The sequence below is a fragment of the Pezoporus wallicus genome, unplaced genomic scaffold (assembly GCF_028554395.1).
Source record: "Pezoporus wallicus isolate ANWC-B61680 ecotype Strahan unplaced genomic scaffold, APGP_CSIRO_Pwel_v1 contig_8226, whole genome shotgun sequence".
In the NCBI taxonomy this organism is placed as follows: domain Eukaryota; kingdom Metazoa; phylum Chordata; class Aves; order Psittaciformes; family Psittacidae; genus Pezoporus; species Pezoporus wallicus.
In genome coordinates, this window is record NW_026635187.1 from 1,222,841 (window position 1) to 1,240,182 (window position 17,342).

At 58.5% G+C, this 17,342-nt stretch overlaps 2 protein-coding genes across 2 annotated transcripts; both read left to right on the forward strand.

The window, feature by feature from the left end:
* Window positions 1-4,504: 4,504 nt before the first annotated feature.
* On the forward strand, window positions 4,505-9,225 carry LOC130599880 (protein DGCR6). Its single transcript, XM_057410687.1, has 5 exons — window positions 4,505-4,803; window positions 4,888-5,048; window positions 5,483-5,583; window positions 6,827-6,967; window positions 8,672-9,225. Exons 1-5 carry the CDS (start codon window positions 4,505-4,507, stop codon window positions 8,753-8,755), a joined length of 786 nt encoding a protein of 261 aa, XP_057266670.1. The 3' UTR covers window positions 8,756-9,225.
* Window positions 9,226-11,605: 2,380 nt separating this feature from the next.
* Window positions 11,606-15,970, forward strand: SLC7A4 (solute carrier family 7 member 4). Its single transcript, XM_057411133.1, has 5 exons — window positions 11,606-11,683; window positions 12,807-13,832; window positions 13,932-14,608; window positions 15,095-15,203; window positions 15,647-15,970. The coding sequence occupies exons 2-5, from the start codon at window positions 12,851-12,853 to the stop codon at window positions 15,835-15,837; spliced, it is 1,959 nt and encodes a 652-aa protein (XP_057267116.1). The 5' UTR covers window positions 11,606-11,683; window positions 12,807-12,850; the 3' UTR covers window positions 15,838-15,970.
* Window positions 15,971-17,342: the final 1,372 nt, after the last annotated feature.

A 17,342-nucleotide genomic window follows, 5' to 3' on the forward strand; every position in this document is an offset into this window, starting at 1 on the left:
GCCAGGTGCTGTCTCTCTGTGCTCCAGCTGCCCCGAGGGCAGGGACGTGCTGGGCAGCACCCGGCCTCGCTGGGGTGCTCAGCCTGGTCCTGAGCCGGATGCAGTGGGAGATGGATGGACTCACAGCAGGTAGAGGCAGGGAGGCAGGGTCCTGCTGGGGCTGCAAAGACCAGCCCTAGGGCAGGATGAGGAGCCCCTCATCCCGCATATCCAGCATCCTCAATGTGTGCCAGCTCCATGTCCATGCTGGTTGTCCTCCTCCAGCCCTTCCAGCTTCTTATCCCTGTTGAACTGGGAGGCCCACACTGGACCCTACTGGGTGGAGCATCAGAAGCTTCTTTCAGGTGGCTGCCCATGACCTTCCCAGCGTCTCCCACTGCCAGCTTTGCCTTCCTCTGGAGAAGGGCAGCAACAAGCCGATGTCACCCTGAGGTCCACCATAGCCTCCAGGTACCTCCAGCAGGGTCCTTCCAGCTCAGGTGGGTCAGATGCTTCTTCATGTGCTTCCACAGGCCATGATGGATGTTGCCATCGCAAGGGATGAGGCATTGCCACTCCTCAGTATCATGAGGAGCTGGTTTGTCCACATAGTGTGGTTGTGATTCTCCTTTCCAAGCATCCTACTGGGGCCTGCAGGATGCACTTTACTCATCTCTGACTGGCAGCACCCTGAGATAGACACTGCTGAAGGAACTTTCTCGAGGGTTCCACAAATGAGCAGAGGCTGACAAACAGAACAGCTTCCTCTGCAGCTGCGTCCCACAGGACTTCCATTTGCTTTTCTAAGCCGCTTTGCTCTGCTCTCCTGGAGGTGCAGAAATCACTGGCCTCAAAGGAAAAACAGCAGAACCCAACCACAGGAGGAGGTCATCATGTGGAGCAAATCCAGGGCTTCTGCTCCCCTGGGATGGAGCAGGAGCCACCTTCCCTGACAGACAGGTCACACCTTTGGTGACAGCGTGATGGCTTCACTAAATGCATTGCATGTGACCGGGGGAGCAGTGGCTGAGGCTGGCAGATGATGCTGTGATGGAGTAGGACCTGTCCCACAGCTACCAGCCCTCGTCTCCGCCAGCACCTCATCCAGGGGAGCAGAGGAGCACAGTAGCACTCATGGCCGATCCTCACCAGCACCGCGACACTGATCTGCTTCCCATTCCATCCCACTTTCCCAACCTGAAGAAGGAACCATTGGATTGGACAAGAGCACGTTTGCTTTGACTTGGCCGGCAAGCAGCGATAAAAGGGAGCCCAATGCCAACAATCCAGATCCTATTTCAGGCCCTACCAAAAATAAACTCGGAAGGGGAACTCCAATGGGAATGAAACATGGACAGGACAGCGGGCTCCCAACATTCTGTTGGGAATGTGCCTCCCATCAGTGCCAGGGGTATCTCATGCTGGAGGGGGTACTGTGAGGTGCTTAGGGAGCTCCATCGGCCCCATCAGCACCACACACCAGCCAGGGCTGGGGATATAAGTATACATTCGACTGATGTTTCACGTGGCGTCTTCAAGTGGGTGTGTTATACATGAGGAAATGGCCCTTTTCTTCTTTGCCCCAAAAGTGGATGGAATGGTCCCTGATTGACTTCCCTAGGAGACTGGACTCCAGGAATGGCCAGTCCGGAAGCACTGGAATGTCTCCTCCTCTGCAGGGAGTGGAGACACCAGGAGCTCCTGGGCTGCTGAGCTACAACTAACATGAGTTCACCCTGGCTGAGCATCCCTGTCTCCTCCCAGGGGCTGGTGTGCAGTCAGGATGTGTGTGCAGCATTTCCTTGGGTCCCCATGGATGCTCAGCTGGACAGCCAAAGCCCGGCCATGTTTGTAACATGTTTCTAATTATGCAAGCAGGTCAAACCCCACTTTTCCATGTCTGTAGCCTTTGCTCTACCAGCTCCATGAGCAGCCATCAGGAAGGGAGCATGAAAATTTCACCTCGTACCACCGAGCCAGCGACCACCTCAATCCAGATCTTATTTTAGCTGCAGCTCAGGGGTGAAATTCCCGTTCAGATATTCAGCTCCAGAGGCCAGAGTGGGGAAAACACTTTTACTCTGCACTGTTTAAATTGGAATCAATCCGGTGAGCCTGAGGCTGTGAGGCTCCGGCGGCCCTGGCCACACGCTCACCCAGGGATGAGCTGCACGAGGCTGAGGCCAGACACAAGGTTCAAGTGGCCCAAAAAAGGGGGAAGGAGGGTGGGGATGGGTGGCAAAGCCACTGTGGTGGGTGACCATGCACCCAGTGCCAAATGGAGTTGGAGGGCTGGTGCTGAAACCCCTTCCCCTGGCTCCCTCTGTGCTGCGGCAAGGAACATCCTGCTCTCCTGATGACTCCTCATAGCACATGCATGAGGCCTCATCCTGCCTGGGGCTGCAGATTGTCCCCAGTGGGCGACCGGGCTGCACTTCAGCTCCTTGAGCTTCTTCCCTCAACTCAGAGCCCCGTGTCCACTCATGCATGTGTCATCGGAGTGCCCTGTCCTTCAGCTCCAGCTCCAGCTCCATCCACTGCAGCAAGTCCACCCTGCAATCACCACCAGCATCCCATCCCAACACCAAAGGCAGTATGTGCCCTATACAAACCGGAGCCAGCTGCCTCCTGCCATGCACACCAGCTCACATATCTGCCCCAGGTCCCCCATATCCCCATGCTCTGCAGGCTCCAGCCCACCAGCCTGCAGCAGGCAGCGCCTGAAGCCGGCCAGGGTAATGAGAAGCGCATGGGAACCACATCTGGTAGTGATTGAGCGGGAGCAGCGCTGGGAAGGGAGGAAGCACAGACTTCCTGCAGCACAAAGCAAGGGAGAGGAATGTCCGCAGTGGAGCAGGGGCCCCAGCAGCACCCTCCCTGCACCCCTCAGCCACAACATCTTCAACAGGGGCACAAAGGCACCGGATCGCACCTTTGGAGCTGTCGCTGGAACATGCTCCCTGCTCCATGGCTGAGCCCCTCGGCCTCCTCCCCGGCACCCCACAGCCGAGCCTCATGCATGGTCGCTCCTTTCCAGTCCTGTGCTTCTCAGGGTCGAGGTCAAGATGATGCTGCTGAGGGTCTGGGGTCAAGACAGCCCTCCCATGCCCAGACAGCACAAGGCTTCCACTGACCTTCGAAACAGCCTTGGAAAGAGAGCAGGAGCCTCAGAGAGTTGGTGAAGATGGCAAGATGAAGGCAGGGTCTGCTCTATACTGTGGTGATGGGGATGTGACACTGGGAGGGGAAAAGGCATAGACTCATTGAATCATAGAATCAACCAGACTGGAAAAGTTCTTTAAGATCATCAAGTGCCCCAGCACAAGCAGGGGAAAGGAAAAAAAGGAAAGGTATATCCAAGGATGTTTTAGGGATGCCCTGTTTGCCTGGGGATGCTCCACGTTCTCCCAACACAGCCATTTCTACTCCTCTCCAGCACGCTTTGAAGTCATATTAAACCTTCTGCTTCCAAAGCGTTTTTAGTACATTTTGGCGGATCTCTCATTGTGCTAATTCAAGCCAGGAGCCTCTTGTGCACGCTGCTGAAATGAGTTTGTAACTCGGCCTGTGCTGAGCACTGATCTCATCACCTGCACCGAGCACTCACTGAAAGGAACCGTGGCCACCCCAGCAGCGCGATTGAAGTCAAAATGCACTTAATAAACTCCGCATGTTTAAGGGATTGGAAGGGATCCTGGAAGCTGGGGGGTGGGGGGCGGGGGTGTCTCACCCTTCCCAGGGCTCCCCAGTGAACCCACAAACATGGCCTGGCTTGGTGTCCATAGGGAATGGTCCCCAGCTCATGGGCTGGACTGAAACCATGAAGCCAAGATGTGAATGAATGAAGCAATGAGGCTGGAGAGTGGAATTCCTCTGATGTCAGTGATGCATACACAAGGGATGGGGTGAAGAGGAACCCCCAGGAGAGCACTGACCACAGCAGTGCTCAGAAACACCCCAGCCATTGGGCACCACCTACACATAGGGTCTGGGGGCAGGTGGGAGGTTGTGGCTTCTGCTCATGAAGATGATGATCATCATCATTGTCCCCCTGCACTGGGCACTGGTGAGGCCACACCTCAAATCCTGTGTTCAGCTCTAGGTCTGCAAGAGAGACATTGAGGCGCTGGAGCAGGGCCAGAGAAGGGCAGCGGAGCTGGTGCAGGGCCTGGAGCACAGAGGGGTGATGGGGAACGGCTGAGGGCCCTGGGGGGTTCAGATGAAGAGAAGGCTCAGGAGGGACCTGATGGCTCCCTACAACTGCCTGACAGGAGGATGGAGCCAGGAGGGGCTGGGCTCTGCTCCCAAGGAACAAGGGATGGGACAAGAGGAAACGGCCTCAAGCTGCCCCAGGGCAGGTTTAGATGGAGCTGAGGAACAATTCCTGCCCCAGAGGGTGCTCAGGCATTGGAACAGGCTGCCCAGGGCAGGGCTGCAGTCACCGTCCCTGCAAGTGTTCACACCCCGTGGAGACGAGGCCTCAGTGCCATGGGGCAGTGGTGGCCTTGGCACTGCTGGGGAGCCCATGGATGAGCTGAAAGCTCTTCCGCAACCCAGCCGATTCCACGGCTCCCCGCTGCAGCCGCTGCCGTCCCCGAAAGCGGCCCGAGCGGAGGGCACTAGGACCGCGCAGGGGGAAGGGGGCGTGGCCGGCAGAAGGAGGCGTGTCGGTACGGCGCAGGCGCGGTGCGGGGGGGCCATGTCGCGGTTCGGCGGCGGAGCCGGGGGCCTGGAGGCCGCGGAGGCGCGGGCGCGGTCCCGGCAGCAGGAGCGGCACTACCGGCTGCTGTCCGAGCTGCAGGCGCTCGTGAAGGCGCTGCCCAGGTGAGCGGGGCGGCGGGGCGGGGAGCGGCGGGGAGCGGCGGGGCGGGGAGCGGCGGGGCGGCCGGTGCTGACCCGCGCCCGCAGCCCCTGCCAGCAGCGCCTCTCGTACACGACGCTGAGTGACCTGGCGCTGGCGCTGCTGGACGGGACCGTGTTCGAGATCGTCCAGGGGCTGCTGGAGATCCAGCACCTCACCGAGAAGAACCTGTACAGCCAGCGGCTGCAGCTGCACAGCGAGCACCGCGGTCCGGAGAGGAACGGGGAGAGGGAACCGGCGGGGGGCTCCGCCGGGAACCGCGCGGCGCGAGGGGGAACCGGGGCGGGCACTGAAGAGCAGCGGGGGGGAGAAGGCGGTGCAGGGGGAACCGGGCGTGGGGTAACGCGGGGGGGGGCTGGGGGAGGCAGAGGGGAACGGGGGGGAGACCGGGGAGATTGTGGGGAGAGGGAACGTGGGAAGGGCACCGGGGGGTGCAGGGCAGGGGGGGTGCGCCCGGGTGCTTTGGGAGGACATGGGGCGGGCACTGGGAGGGATCGATGGGTACATGCGGGGGGGACATGAGTCCGGGGCATGCGGGAGGCGGGTGTGGTGCTGGGTTGTGGCAGGTTGTGGGGCACATGGAGGGATGGCGGGGGGGTGTTGACGGTGCCATGCCCTGACCCGCTGCCGGTCTTGCTGCAGGGATGAAGCAGGAGCTCTTCCACCGGCACAAGGAGGCGCAGCAGTGCTGCAGGCCCCACAACCTGCCGCTGCTCCGCGCTGCCCAGCAGCGGGAGATGGAGGTGAGGTCTGGCCTGGGCTTGCTGGCATAGAGCCATGGAATGGTTTGTGTTGGAAGAGACCGTAAAGCTCATCCAGTTCCAACCCCTGTCTCACCACCCTCATGGAAACAAGTGTCTTCCTCACATCCTGAATCCCCCCTTGTCCTCACAATCCATCAGCCTTTGTCCTGCTCCAGCCAGCCCTGCTAAAAAGTATTCCCATCTTATATCCCTTCTAGTAACTGAAAGGCTGCAATAAGACTCCCTGGAGTCTTCTCCAGCCTGCACAAGCTCAGCTCTCTCAGCCTTTCCTCATAGCAGAGGTGCTCCAGCCCTCTGACCGTTTCTGTGTGACTCAGCAGATCCATGTCTTTTCTGTAGATGAGATTTGACACTTCCTAACTTTCCCTGTGGCTTGCATGTGGGTTCTGTTGCTCAGTGCAGCCCGGTAAGGTTGTATTGCCTCCACACACACATGGCTTTTGATGTGAGCTGGGCTCTTCTCATCCCCTGCAATCCTCTTCTTTCTTCTTACCTCTCCATCATGTTTTTCTGGTTGAGGTTTCCTCCATAGCTGAGTGGCAGTGCTCCGTTCTGCAGTGTGGGAGCACTCCTGGAGCATGCTACCACTCCTGAAGTCCAGGGTAATGTTCTTAGCCTGCCGCAAGTAGGGCCCCAGCACACCATAGGCCTAAGCCAGGCTTCAGCTTGCTCTTGTCAATACCACATAAAGTGGATTCCAGTTCTGAAGTTGGGTTTTTGAGGAGTTCAGCTCCATCAGTGAGTAACCGGGATCTGGGTGTGATTTACAGCCCCAGCTCTGTGTGTTGCTGTCCAGGGAACACAGAGGCTCAGGGAAGTGTCTGAGCTGGCACCTTGATGGGCTTCAGTGGCTTCTGCTCCTCCTCCAGGTCTTTCCTTGGACTTCTCCAGAGCCTGTCCTCAGCCATAGCTCAGACCTTGGCTCCTCAGGAAAAGCTATTCAGACACTGATCTGTTGCTCATGGTCTTTTCTGGCCTCCAAACACAGAGAGGAGGATGGTCCCAGAGGTTTCCCTGCATTTTCTGGAGTGGTAGTTTTGCTGAGACATGGCAACTGGAGGAGGCAAGACCCGGGGCTGTAATTGCTGCCTTCTGCTGTCCTTGGGGCAGGAATGCTTCAGGGTTGAGTTGCTCCTCATTTCCAGTAACAGACTTGGAGGTGACAGAAGGTAGGAGGCAGGCAGATATTCCACAGTTTTCCATTGATTGTCATCTTTGTCAGGCTGTGGAGCAACGAATTCGAGAGGAGCAACGGATGATGGATGAGAAGATAGTCCTGGAACTGGACCAAAAAGTGATAGACCAACAGAGCACTCTGGAGAAGGCTGGTGTGTCTGGCTTCTACATCACCACTAACCCACAGGTTGGTGTTTGGGCAGGGAGTGTAAGGTCTGACAGCACACTTGTATCAGCATCTTCATTTGTTTAACAAGATCTTGCTCTTAATGAATTCTGAATCACTGGATCAGAGAGAATGACCCATCCTTTGCCCCATCGGCTTATGAGCAGTGTGCCCTTTGTGGACCTAGTACTGGGTTTGTAACAAAGGAGCAGAAAACCATGAGGTACGGCAACATCCCAGCTCTCTGCTGTGTTTTTCCCAGTGTATGGGTTAGGAAGGCTGTGCTGCAATCCTGTGGCTCCTGCATGGGGCTGAATGATACCTGAATAAGAAGCTGCATAGGTTTGTCATTGCTGTACCTCGCTCACTGTGCAGACTGCCTTGGCAAAGTCTTTATGAGCCTCTTGTTAATCCTTGCATGTGACTTCCTGGAGATGATGATCTCAGGCTGTGATTAGAACACTGGTTGTGGTTTCCCCAGTGCATCTGCTCCCAAAACTCATGAGCAGTGGAAATAAAACTTCCAAAGTCTCCTTGGAATGCCACAGGAGTTTGCAGGGAATGCAGAAGCAGGCTGTTCTTAACAGGGAGGGAGGTGTAACTGATTCAGTTTCACTTCCATAAAGACCCACTAGTGAGAAAAAGTGGCTTAAACCAAGTTAGTTAAACAGGCACCCTCTAAACCCCACGAGTCTCTGCCATGCAGCCATGAACAAGCCTCTTGTTTTTCCTGTGCTGCTGTTCCTCACTGGTACAATGAAAGCAGCTCTTTCTCTCCCCTCCTGCCCCTGCCTTTTAGAAGTGATAACTCTTCACAGGGTTCCTGTTTGCTGGGGTTTGTTTTCCTTTACAGTAGTTGGCAAAGCAGATGCAGACCTTGGCTTGTACCTGTGAACACCATCTTTGGCTAAGAAATGCCTCCTGGAATCTGTTCTCCACATGCTGGGGTGTTTCCTCTATATCTGTTGTATAAAATACCTGCTTATGCAGGCGATAGGTTTTTACCAAAATAGACTCCTTTTATTTCAATAAGGGAATGTCTGCAAGCCTGAGTCACGGAGCAGTGTTCATGGGATTTGCTGCTCCACTGGGTAGCGTAAGTGGCTTGTGAGCTAAATGTAACCAAAGTACGAGCAGGTGGTAAGGAAACCATACACTGAGTGTGTTGACTGTAGGAAACAGTGGTCTTCACTCATGGAAGAGGGGAGTTTTTGAAAGGGAATGACATACCTAGAAGGAGTTTGATGCGCCAGTACAGCAGTGTGCTGTACACAGACTCCAGTTAGGGCGCAGAGTGAACCCTCCTGCTTCCTGCCCATCTATGCTGGAAAAGGAGCAGAGTGTGGAAAGTGCTGTTGAAGGATGGCATGGGGTGTGGGCGTGCAAGCGGGTGCTGCTGCTCCAGAAAGGGAAACCTGCAGAACTGGCTGGTTCCCGCCGCATTTGTCATGGTCAAGAAGAACCTTTCTGAATCCTCAGTGTATCCTAAGGCCCTGGGACTCCCAAGAGCTGTACTTTGCAGCAGATCTCTTAAGAAATTACTGCCCTGTATCTTACAGAAGCACTTGAACCAGAGAAAGGCTTTGGTTGGTATTTCCATGGTTTCTCTTTTGCTCCCTGATGATGAGCAGCTCTTGAGTGGGTGGTTCAAACCCGTCCTTTCTGCTTCCTGCAGCAGGGAATGGGATCATCTTATTCTTGCAAAATCATCTCTTTCCTTTGCAGGAGCTGACTTTACAGATGAATTTACTGGAGCTGATTCGGAAGCTACAGCAGAAGGAATCTGAGTCCGAGAAGGCTTTTTCCTGAACGAGCAAATCTGCTGGTTTCTTCCTGGAGTTTTTTCTCATTTCCCTCTAATGAATAGACTGTTCATGTGTTTGCTTTTTACTGTGTCAGGAAATCCTCTGGATTTGAGGAGACATTTTGATGTCTCTGGTAAGGAATGGGAGAGGTGAGGAGTTGGAGGCGGACTCGCCATCCATGGATGGTTGGCAGCTGGGAAAAATGTCCAAGTTTCTCTACAAGAAGATGGTTCTGTGTGTGCTGAGGCACAAACAGCCCCTTGAACAGGTTCTTCCGAAGACACTGAGCAGGTATCAGCATCATGGGAGATTTTGGGATTCTGCCCAGCATTACTGGGCTGTGTTTGCAGTGTCCCACTCAACTCGGGCAGCAGAGACATCCTGAGGGCTTTCCCTTTTCCTTAAACCAGTTTCCAAATGCAGAGAAATAAAACCATTCTGTTCTGTCTTGGGGGCTGCAGTTTTCCAAATGTCCATGGCTGTGAGTACCTCTGCCCCAGCCCTGCATGGTGAGTGTGGGGCACTGGATTAAATCAGGGGGAATTTGAGTGTCTCTGAGACCTGTCAGGACTGATGACCCAGGGATGCAGTGCATGGGAGAGTGGGGACACTGGCTAGAAGCTGGGTAAAGGAGCACTTCAAGTGTGGAGGGACTGTGGTGGAGCTGGGCAGTATGGGCTGCCCATAGGGATGGGTTGGTGCAGGAGGAGGCTGTGAGCACTTCTGGTGTTCACGGGTGAAGTTCAGGTCAGAGAAGCTGTTGGGGGTTGCTTGAAGACACAAAGCCATTGTGTGTTGAAGAGCTGTGATTGTGCCTGGGTCACCATTTCAGGGTTTTCCGGCATTCCTAGAGCAAGGCTTGTACAGAGTCATCATAGAATCCCAGACTGGTTTGAGTTTAAGGGACCTCATCGAGTTCCAACCCCCTGCTATGGGCAGGGACACCTTCCACTACAGCAGGTGCTTCAGGCTGGAAAGCGGGCTGATGTGGGCCCTGCACTGTCACAGGATCCCCATGAACCATTTTGAGCTGTGTTGCCTCTGGACCCTCTGCTGGGAGGGGTCTGCACCCCCTGCACTCTACTGTTAAACTATCAAGGAGCAGAGTGGACAACATTCCCCTCTGGAGACACCATAGGGCCCGTGAGGACACGCACGGGCAGGAGCAGTCCCTGGTGCTGAATCTGTTCGTCTCTGCATGGCCAGAGCTGTTGTCAAGGAGATTGCTTGCCAAGGGGTGAGGATGAGGAAGTCGGGGATGAACAATGGCTCCTATTGCAGGAAGGGAGCCTGCCTGATGCCAGGGTTGGAGCAGCGCCTCCTGTAGCAGCCGCAAAGCCCATGGTGGGGCTGGAGCACCTCAGGGGCAGCTCGTGCAGGAGGTCAGGGTTGTGCCATGAGGAGCAGAGCCCACCTGGACCCAGAGCTCCCCTGCAGAGCCGGCAGCTGCCATCCCCCTTGCTGCTGGGATCCCAGGAGGCTGCTCCAGCACTGCCATGACAACGGCAGCTCTCCCGCCTCCAGCTCCCACCATCTGGCTGCAGATGCTCTGCCAGGCAGCCCATTCAAGCGGGCATTTGTCATGCCTGTGCTCGGGGTGGGTTTCGGAAAGGTTTTGTGTGTGAGATGGGAGCAGCGGTGCAGGCAGGTTGATTGCTGGGAAAGGGAATAAAGCACCAGGGTAGAGCAGGGGCACTGGGTAAGCATGAGTTCCGCAGAGCTCAGCCCCCTCAGTTGTGGTGGTGCTGGTGATGCCTGGGCTGGGGATGGACCTGGTGACTGACCTGAAGGAGCTGGAAATGCTGCAAAGGAGCACTGGCTTTGGGCTGTCGGTTCCATAGTTCTAGTACCTGTGGAACCCCCAGGCTCTTGCCCCAGGCTGGGGACCCCTTTGGTGGCAGCTCCTGCCTGAGTCTCCATGTGTGCCAGAAGCCACATAGAGAGGGAATGCATGAGCTAATGGAGCTCCATGGTGCGGTTTGAGGTGACTGACAAGAGAGCTACATCTCTGTGCCAGCCCCCCAGTCACCCATCAGCGGGAGGAGGGGGAATGATGGGTGGTAGAAAGGGACAAGTCCTGGTTCCTGCTTCCTTTTCGTGTACTTTGGGCTGATGAGGGGGATAGTGAGGTCCCCTCTGCATAAGATGGTCCAGCATGGATGAGGATGTATTTGTGCAGGTGAGAGCCCTGAGAGCTGCACGGCGGGCTCTGAGTTGGCTTACCACTCAAGAGGGACATCTGGGGTGAAGCATCAGCTTTAGTGCTCAGTAGCCAAGTGACAGGACAAGAAGAAACAGCCTTAAGCTGCCCCAGGGCAGGTTTAGATGGAGCTGAGGAACAATTCCTGCCCCAGAGGGTGCTCAGGCATTGGAACAGGCTGCCCAGGGCAGGGCTGCAGTCACCGTCCCTGCAAGTGTTCACACCCCGTGGAGACGAGGCCTCAGTGCCATGGGTTAGAGGTGGCCTTGGCAGTGCTGGGAATGGGTGGACTGGATGAGCTTAAAGGACTTTTCCAGCCTGGTTGATTCTGTGATTCCAGAGCTCAGCCTCTGCTGCTTCTCCACGGCGAGAACCTGAGCACGGAGGAGGTCCCTGTTCTCCAGGCCCCAGCTGCAGAGCGCAGTAGGGAGAGGCAGGTTCCCCGCTGGGATGGCCGCGGAGCCGGGGCTCAGCCCTTCATCCGCGGCTGGGCTCCCACCTGCATCCCCGCTGTCCCTTCTGCACCCCCCGGTGCCGGGGTCCGGGCCCCGCCGCTGCCCAATGGGGCTCATGCCCGGGGCTCTCCCGTTCCCGGCCCCGCGCTGCTCCCGGCGGGGGCACCGCCGGCTCCCCCCGCCCCGAGGGACTCCCGCGGCAGCCGCGCGGGTCCCGCCCTTCCGCTTGGCCGGGGAGGCGGAGCCGGGCGGCGGCGGCGGCGGCGGCGCGGAGCAGGTGGGGAGCGGGGCCGGGGAGCGGGACCCTGGGGGCGGCGGGGCCGGGAGCGGGGCACGGCGCGGGGCGATGGGGAGCGCGGCGGGGGCACCGGGGCAGGAATCCCGCCCCTCGGCCCGGGGGGACCGTGACCGCCCCGTCGAGCTCCGTGTCCCCTGTTGGGTGCGTCGGGGTCGGGTACCCCGACACTGACCCCTCGCACCCCGTGCACGGGTGTTCGGAGAGGGGCTGGGGGTGCCTCCAGCGCGTTTGGTGCCAAGAGGCCCCTTGTCCCCATGGGCCGGTGTCATGCCGGCCGCTCACGGCGGCTTTTCCAGGACCTTTTGGCCTCTGGGACCAATGGAGCCAGGGAGCAGGGCTGCGCCGAGAGCCCTCTCAGCAGGATCTGGGGCTTGGGGCTCTGGGATACACGTATCCCAGCACAGGGAGGAGGGGAGAGCATCCTGGAATCACTGGCTGCCTCATGGAGCAGCTGTAAAGCAGCACCTGGAGATGCCAGATGCCTCCTCTTGCTCTCCAGGAGCCTAATGCGTTTCCTGGTCTGGCCAGGATATTCCACGTCCTCGCTTGGAGCTGCTCTGGACTTCCTGCTGCATGCCAAGCCACTCTTGGGCTATCCCTGGGCAAGCAGGGGAGACAGAATCATAGAATCAACCAGGTTGGAAAAGACCTTTAAGATCATCAAGTCCAAGCCTTATCCCAAGACTGCCATGTCCACCACTAAGCAATGTCAGGATTTCATCCCACCCTCCCTGGGCTCTTGGCACACCAGGTCAGGGAGAGGTTGAATAAGGTGGGGGGGAAGCAGCAAAGAAATGTTCAGCAGGGCCAGAGCAGTCTGGTTTGGGTTTAATGCAGCTCTGGTTAAAAAGAAAAGCCTCGGAGATGCTGCCTTGGAGATGCTGTGCGTTCCTTCCCTCCTGGCACACAAGCATGGGTCCCCACTGGTGGTTGTGTGTCCTGAGCCACCACCCAGGGGAAGGACACGCTCCAGTGCTGAGCCCAGTGCTGGCTGAGGAGCGAGGGACACTTTGAATGTGCCCTGGTGCCTTTTCCACCCTGTCCCCACCACCCAGTGCATCCTTACAGGGGGGATGCTGACACCATCCTGCTCCTCTGCCAGGTCTCCAGGCAGGGTCTGGCCGAGGGCCCCCCACTGCCTCCAGGATGGCGCGATGGCTGCCCCGCTCCACCGACCTGACCCGCTTCTGCCAGAAACTCAACCGGGTGAAGACCCTGGAGGATGACATGATGGAGACATCCTTCAACAGATGCCTTTCCACCATTGACTTGACGCTGCTGGGCATTGGGGGCATGGTGGGCTCCGGGCTGTACGTCCTCACAGGCACCGTGGCCAAGGAGATGGCTGGCCCTGCCGTCATCGTCTCCTTCATCATTGCGGGCTTTGCCTCGCTCCTGGCTGCTCTGTGCTATGCTGAGTTTGGAGCCCGCGTTCCCAAGACAGGCTCTGCCTACATGTTCACCTACGTGTCCGTGGGGGAGATCTGGGCCTTCCTCATCGGCTGGAACGTGCTGCTGGAGTACATGATTGGGGGAGCCGCAGTGGCCAGGGCCTGGAGCGGTTACCTCGACTCCATCTTCAACCACAAGATAAAGAACTTCACCGAGACCCATGTGGGCACCTGGCACGTGCCATTCCTCGCTCACTACCCTGACTTTCTGGCAGCCGCAATCCTGCTGGTTGCCACCACCTTCATCTCCTTCGGGGCCAAAGTGTCCTCCTGGCTCAACCACGTGTTCTCGGCCATCAGCATGGGTGTCATCCTCTTTATCCTCATTATGGGCTTCATCCTCGCGCAGCCCAAGAACTGGAGTGCCCAGGAGGGTGGCTTTGCCCCGTACGGGCTGTCGGGCATCATGGCCGGCACAGCCACCTGCTTCTACGCCTTCGTGGGCTTCGATGTCATCGCGGCCTCCAGCGAAGAGGCCAGGAACCCTCAGAGAGCTGTCCCCAGGGCCATTGCTTTCTCCTTGGGGCTGGCCACCGGTGCCTACATCCTGGTGTCGGTGGTGCTGACGCTGATGGTGCCCTGGCACACGCTGGACCCGGACTCTGCCCTAGCAGATGCGTTCTACAGGAGGGGTTATGCCTGGGCAGGGTTCCTGGTGGCTGCTGGCTCCATCTGTGGTGAGTACTGGCAGTGGTGGGAGTGCTGCTCGTTACGGGGGCTGGGATCCCGGGTGGTGTGGGTCTGACATGGTCCTCCTTCTCCTGCCCACCCCTCAGCAATGAACACGGTCCTGTTGAGCAACCTCTTCTCCCTGCCACGCATTGTCTACGCCATGGCTGAGGATGGGCTCTTCTTCCACGTCTTCTCCCGAGTGCATCCCCGCACACAGGTGCCTGTCGTTGGCATCGTGGTCTTCGGGTTGCTCATGGCACTGCTGGCCCTTGTCTTTGACCTGGAGGCCCTGGTGCAGTTCCTCTCCATTGGTACGCTGCTGGCCTACACCTTCGTGGCTGCCAGCATCATTGTCCTGCGCTTCCAGCAGCAGAAGGGGGATGTCCGTGCGCCGGCGGCTGGTGGCCGGCCCAGCCCCGAGCCCCACGAGGGCCCATCTGCCGGTGAGCTGAAGGAGTACGAGTCCTTCTCTGACAAGCTCCAGCTGGTGGACAGGGACAAGAGCAAAGAGCACCGGGAGCCAGGGCAGCTGAAAGCAACTTTTGAGCCCTACCTGGAGTTCCTTAGCGACTTCTACCCAGGGGAGGTGGTGACGGTGGCCGTGGTGACCTTGATGGTGTCAGCCGTCTGCCTATGCTCCATCCTGGTGTTTGGCAGCACCCACCTCCACCTGCCCACCTGGAGCTACTCCCTGCTGCTGGTCCTCTTCAGCCTGGGCTTCCTCCTCAGCCTCCTGCTCATCTGGGCGCACGAGCAGCAGCACGGCACACAGACCTTCCAGGTACGCTGGGGACCAGGCAGGAACAATCCCTCTGCTGGGGTCAGTAGGGTGGGAGCAGCTCCGATGGACCCGCAGGAGGTCCTGGTCACACTGGTCTGGTGAAAGCACTGAGGCTCTTTTCTCCAGCCGCCAAACCACTTTTGTGCCCCTTATGCCCCCCTCCAGTTTCAGCCCGGGTGCAGCCGTGTGGGTGGTGACACCAGTGGTAACTCCACCTCCCTGCCATGCCTTGGCTTGGCTGCTCCGGCAAGTACCACACTGGCTCTGGGTTGCACCAGGAGGTTGTTCCATCCAGAGCCATGCCCACTCCACCAGCCTGGCTCCCAGCTCCTGGCTCCCCCACTGCCGCTGTTCCTTTCAGGAAGCCCAGTGTGACAATCACTTGTCCCCCACGTTCACCAGTGCCAGCTTTTGTGTCTGTGGTTTTCAGGAGGGGGAACATAGTCCTGCAGGTCTCACTCACCCTCAGCTCCTTTCCTTCCGCAGATCCCTCTCGTGCCCCTGTCTCCAGCGCTGAGCATCCTCCTCAACATCTATTTGATGCTGAAGCTCAGCTACATGACGTGGCTCCGCTTTGCCATCTGGCTGCTCCTCGGTGAGTGCTCCTGCGCAGCGCGAGCCAGGGAGTGGGACCGGTCTGGTCCCGGTGGTGAACAAGCCATCTGGTGGCTTTGGCAGCTCTTGCCCCTGGGGGATGGGTTTATAAAGCACTCTGTGTCCGTCCCTTTCTGTCTCCAGTTACCCCTTGGAGACACGAGCTGAGATCTCCCAGCATCTCCCTGACTCTCATGTTTACGGAGTGTTTTGCTTGTCCCTCTGAGGCTTGGATCCTCCCTCAAGCTTTGGGCCAGAACCACCCCCTGCTCCCGCGGCAGCTCCCTGGGACTCCCCCTCCCTGGGGACGCAGGTGCCCGGGATCCGCAGGATCCTTTCTCTCCCTCAAGCAGCTTTGCAGCCCCCGCCGGGGCCGCGGCTTGTGCCACTCGCGGGGCCGCCGGCCGCGTCCCGGCGGGCTCTGGAGCCGCTGTCCCCCCGCAGGGCTGCTCGTGTACTTCGGTTACGGCATCTGGCACAGCAAGGAGAACCTGCGGGAGCCGCGGGAGCAGCGCCTCAGCGCCCGCTACGTGGTGTTCCCCAGCGGCAGCCTGGAGGAGAGGGTCCAGCCCGTGCAGCCCAGCGCCCAGCCCGCCAGCCTGCCCGACACCGACACCGCCGACGGCAAGAGATGACCCCCCCGGGGCACGGGGGCACCGGGCTGCGGGAGCACCTGAGCCCCTCCCCATGGCAGGCCCAGAGACCCCCCCTCCTCCTCCTGGTCCCTTCGATAGTGGAGCTGCCAGGTCTGCCCTGGGCACGTGGCTCCATGTGATGCTGCTCACCCTTCCTGTTCCCCTCAGAGTGTGTGTGTATGTGGCTGGCTCCCTCCCTGCCCATCCCCAGCGCCCAGTGCCTGCCCTACTCACAAGGAGCTGCATCCTCACCACCTTTCCCTGAGCAAACCCAGGCACTGTGCAACAGATCTCCTTGTTGCCAGCCCATCCACACAGCCAGGGATGCTGAGGACCCCTGGGGATTGGGACAGGCACCCCACCACTGCCCATCCTGGGTCTCATCCTGGCTGTAGCCCTGCAGACCCCTCTACCTGATGCTGTGCCGTCTGGGGAGGGAGACGGGACAAACATGCTTCCCTGTTGGCATTCCCACTGTCCCCATCCCCAGGGCCACATTCCTGAATGTCTAGAGCTGAGGAGGCTGAGGAGCATATGGGGACATGGGATGGAGAAGGAACATGGCTGGAGTGACTGGCTGGGCAGGGACCCTCCAGCAGAATCCCAACTTCACCTTCCCAGCTGGCATCAGCCATGCCCAGCTGGAGGGTGATGCCAGGGCCAGGCTCCTGCCCCAGCCCTGGGTGTAGGTGCTCAGGACCTTGGGTTTGTTGTCTTGTCCCCAGAGGTCCCCAGCAGTGCCCTGGGTTGGGCTCCCTCTTTCCCCTGCACCCCAATAGCACAGCCTGCCCTGCCCTGCTGTGGGGGGCTCAGCTCCCTGTAATGCCCCCTCCATGCTCTCTGTGAGTTGGGACGGGCTCTGTGGGTGCTTTTTGTTGTTGCCCCACCCCGGCTGCCATGGTGTCGTGGGATGGCCTATGGGGTGACGCTCTGTGGCCACCCCAGGCTCCTTGCCTATGGGCAGACTCAAGTGAAAGAGTTGGGGTTCAGCCAGCACAATTTGGAAGGAGGAAACAACCCATTGAGCAGGAGATTGCTGATTGCCAGGTCCTGCAGCAGGGACACCATGCTCCCTGTCACTGCATCCTGCGAGGAGCCAGGCACCACGGGTAAGCTGGTCCCATTGCTTCTTGCTGGCCAGTCCCTGGGCAGGCTGGGGGTCTCTATAGGATACACCAGCTCCCTGGTGAACCCTCTGCTGCCAGTGCTGCTCCGTGTCTTGCCTCATCCTCGTGCTGCTGCTGCAATGGAGCAGCGTGTCTCTGCTGTGCCATGGCCCTGCTTGGCACCTCTGTGTAGTGGCTTGTGAGCAACGGGCTGCCTGGTCACCCTCATAAATGCTGGTTCTCTGATGGCTCTGGCTGTGTGTGCTCTGTGTCCCCTCCCAGGAGTCAGTCAGAAAACAGCTTGGGCTGGAAGTGGCATTCAAAGCTCATCCAGCCCTACCCCTGCAGTGAGCAGGGACATCCTCAGCTGGAGCAGGTTCCCAGAACCACATCCAGCCT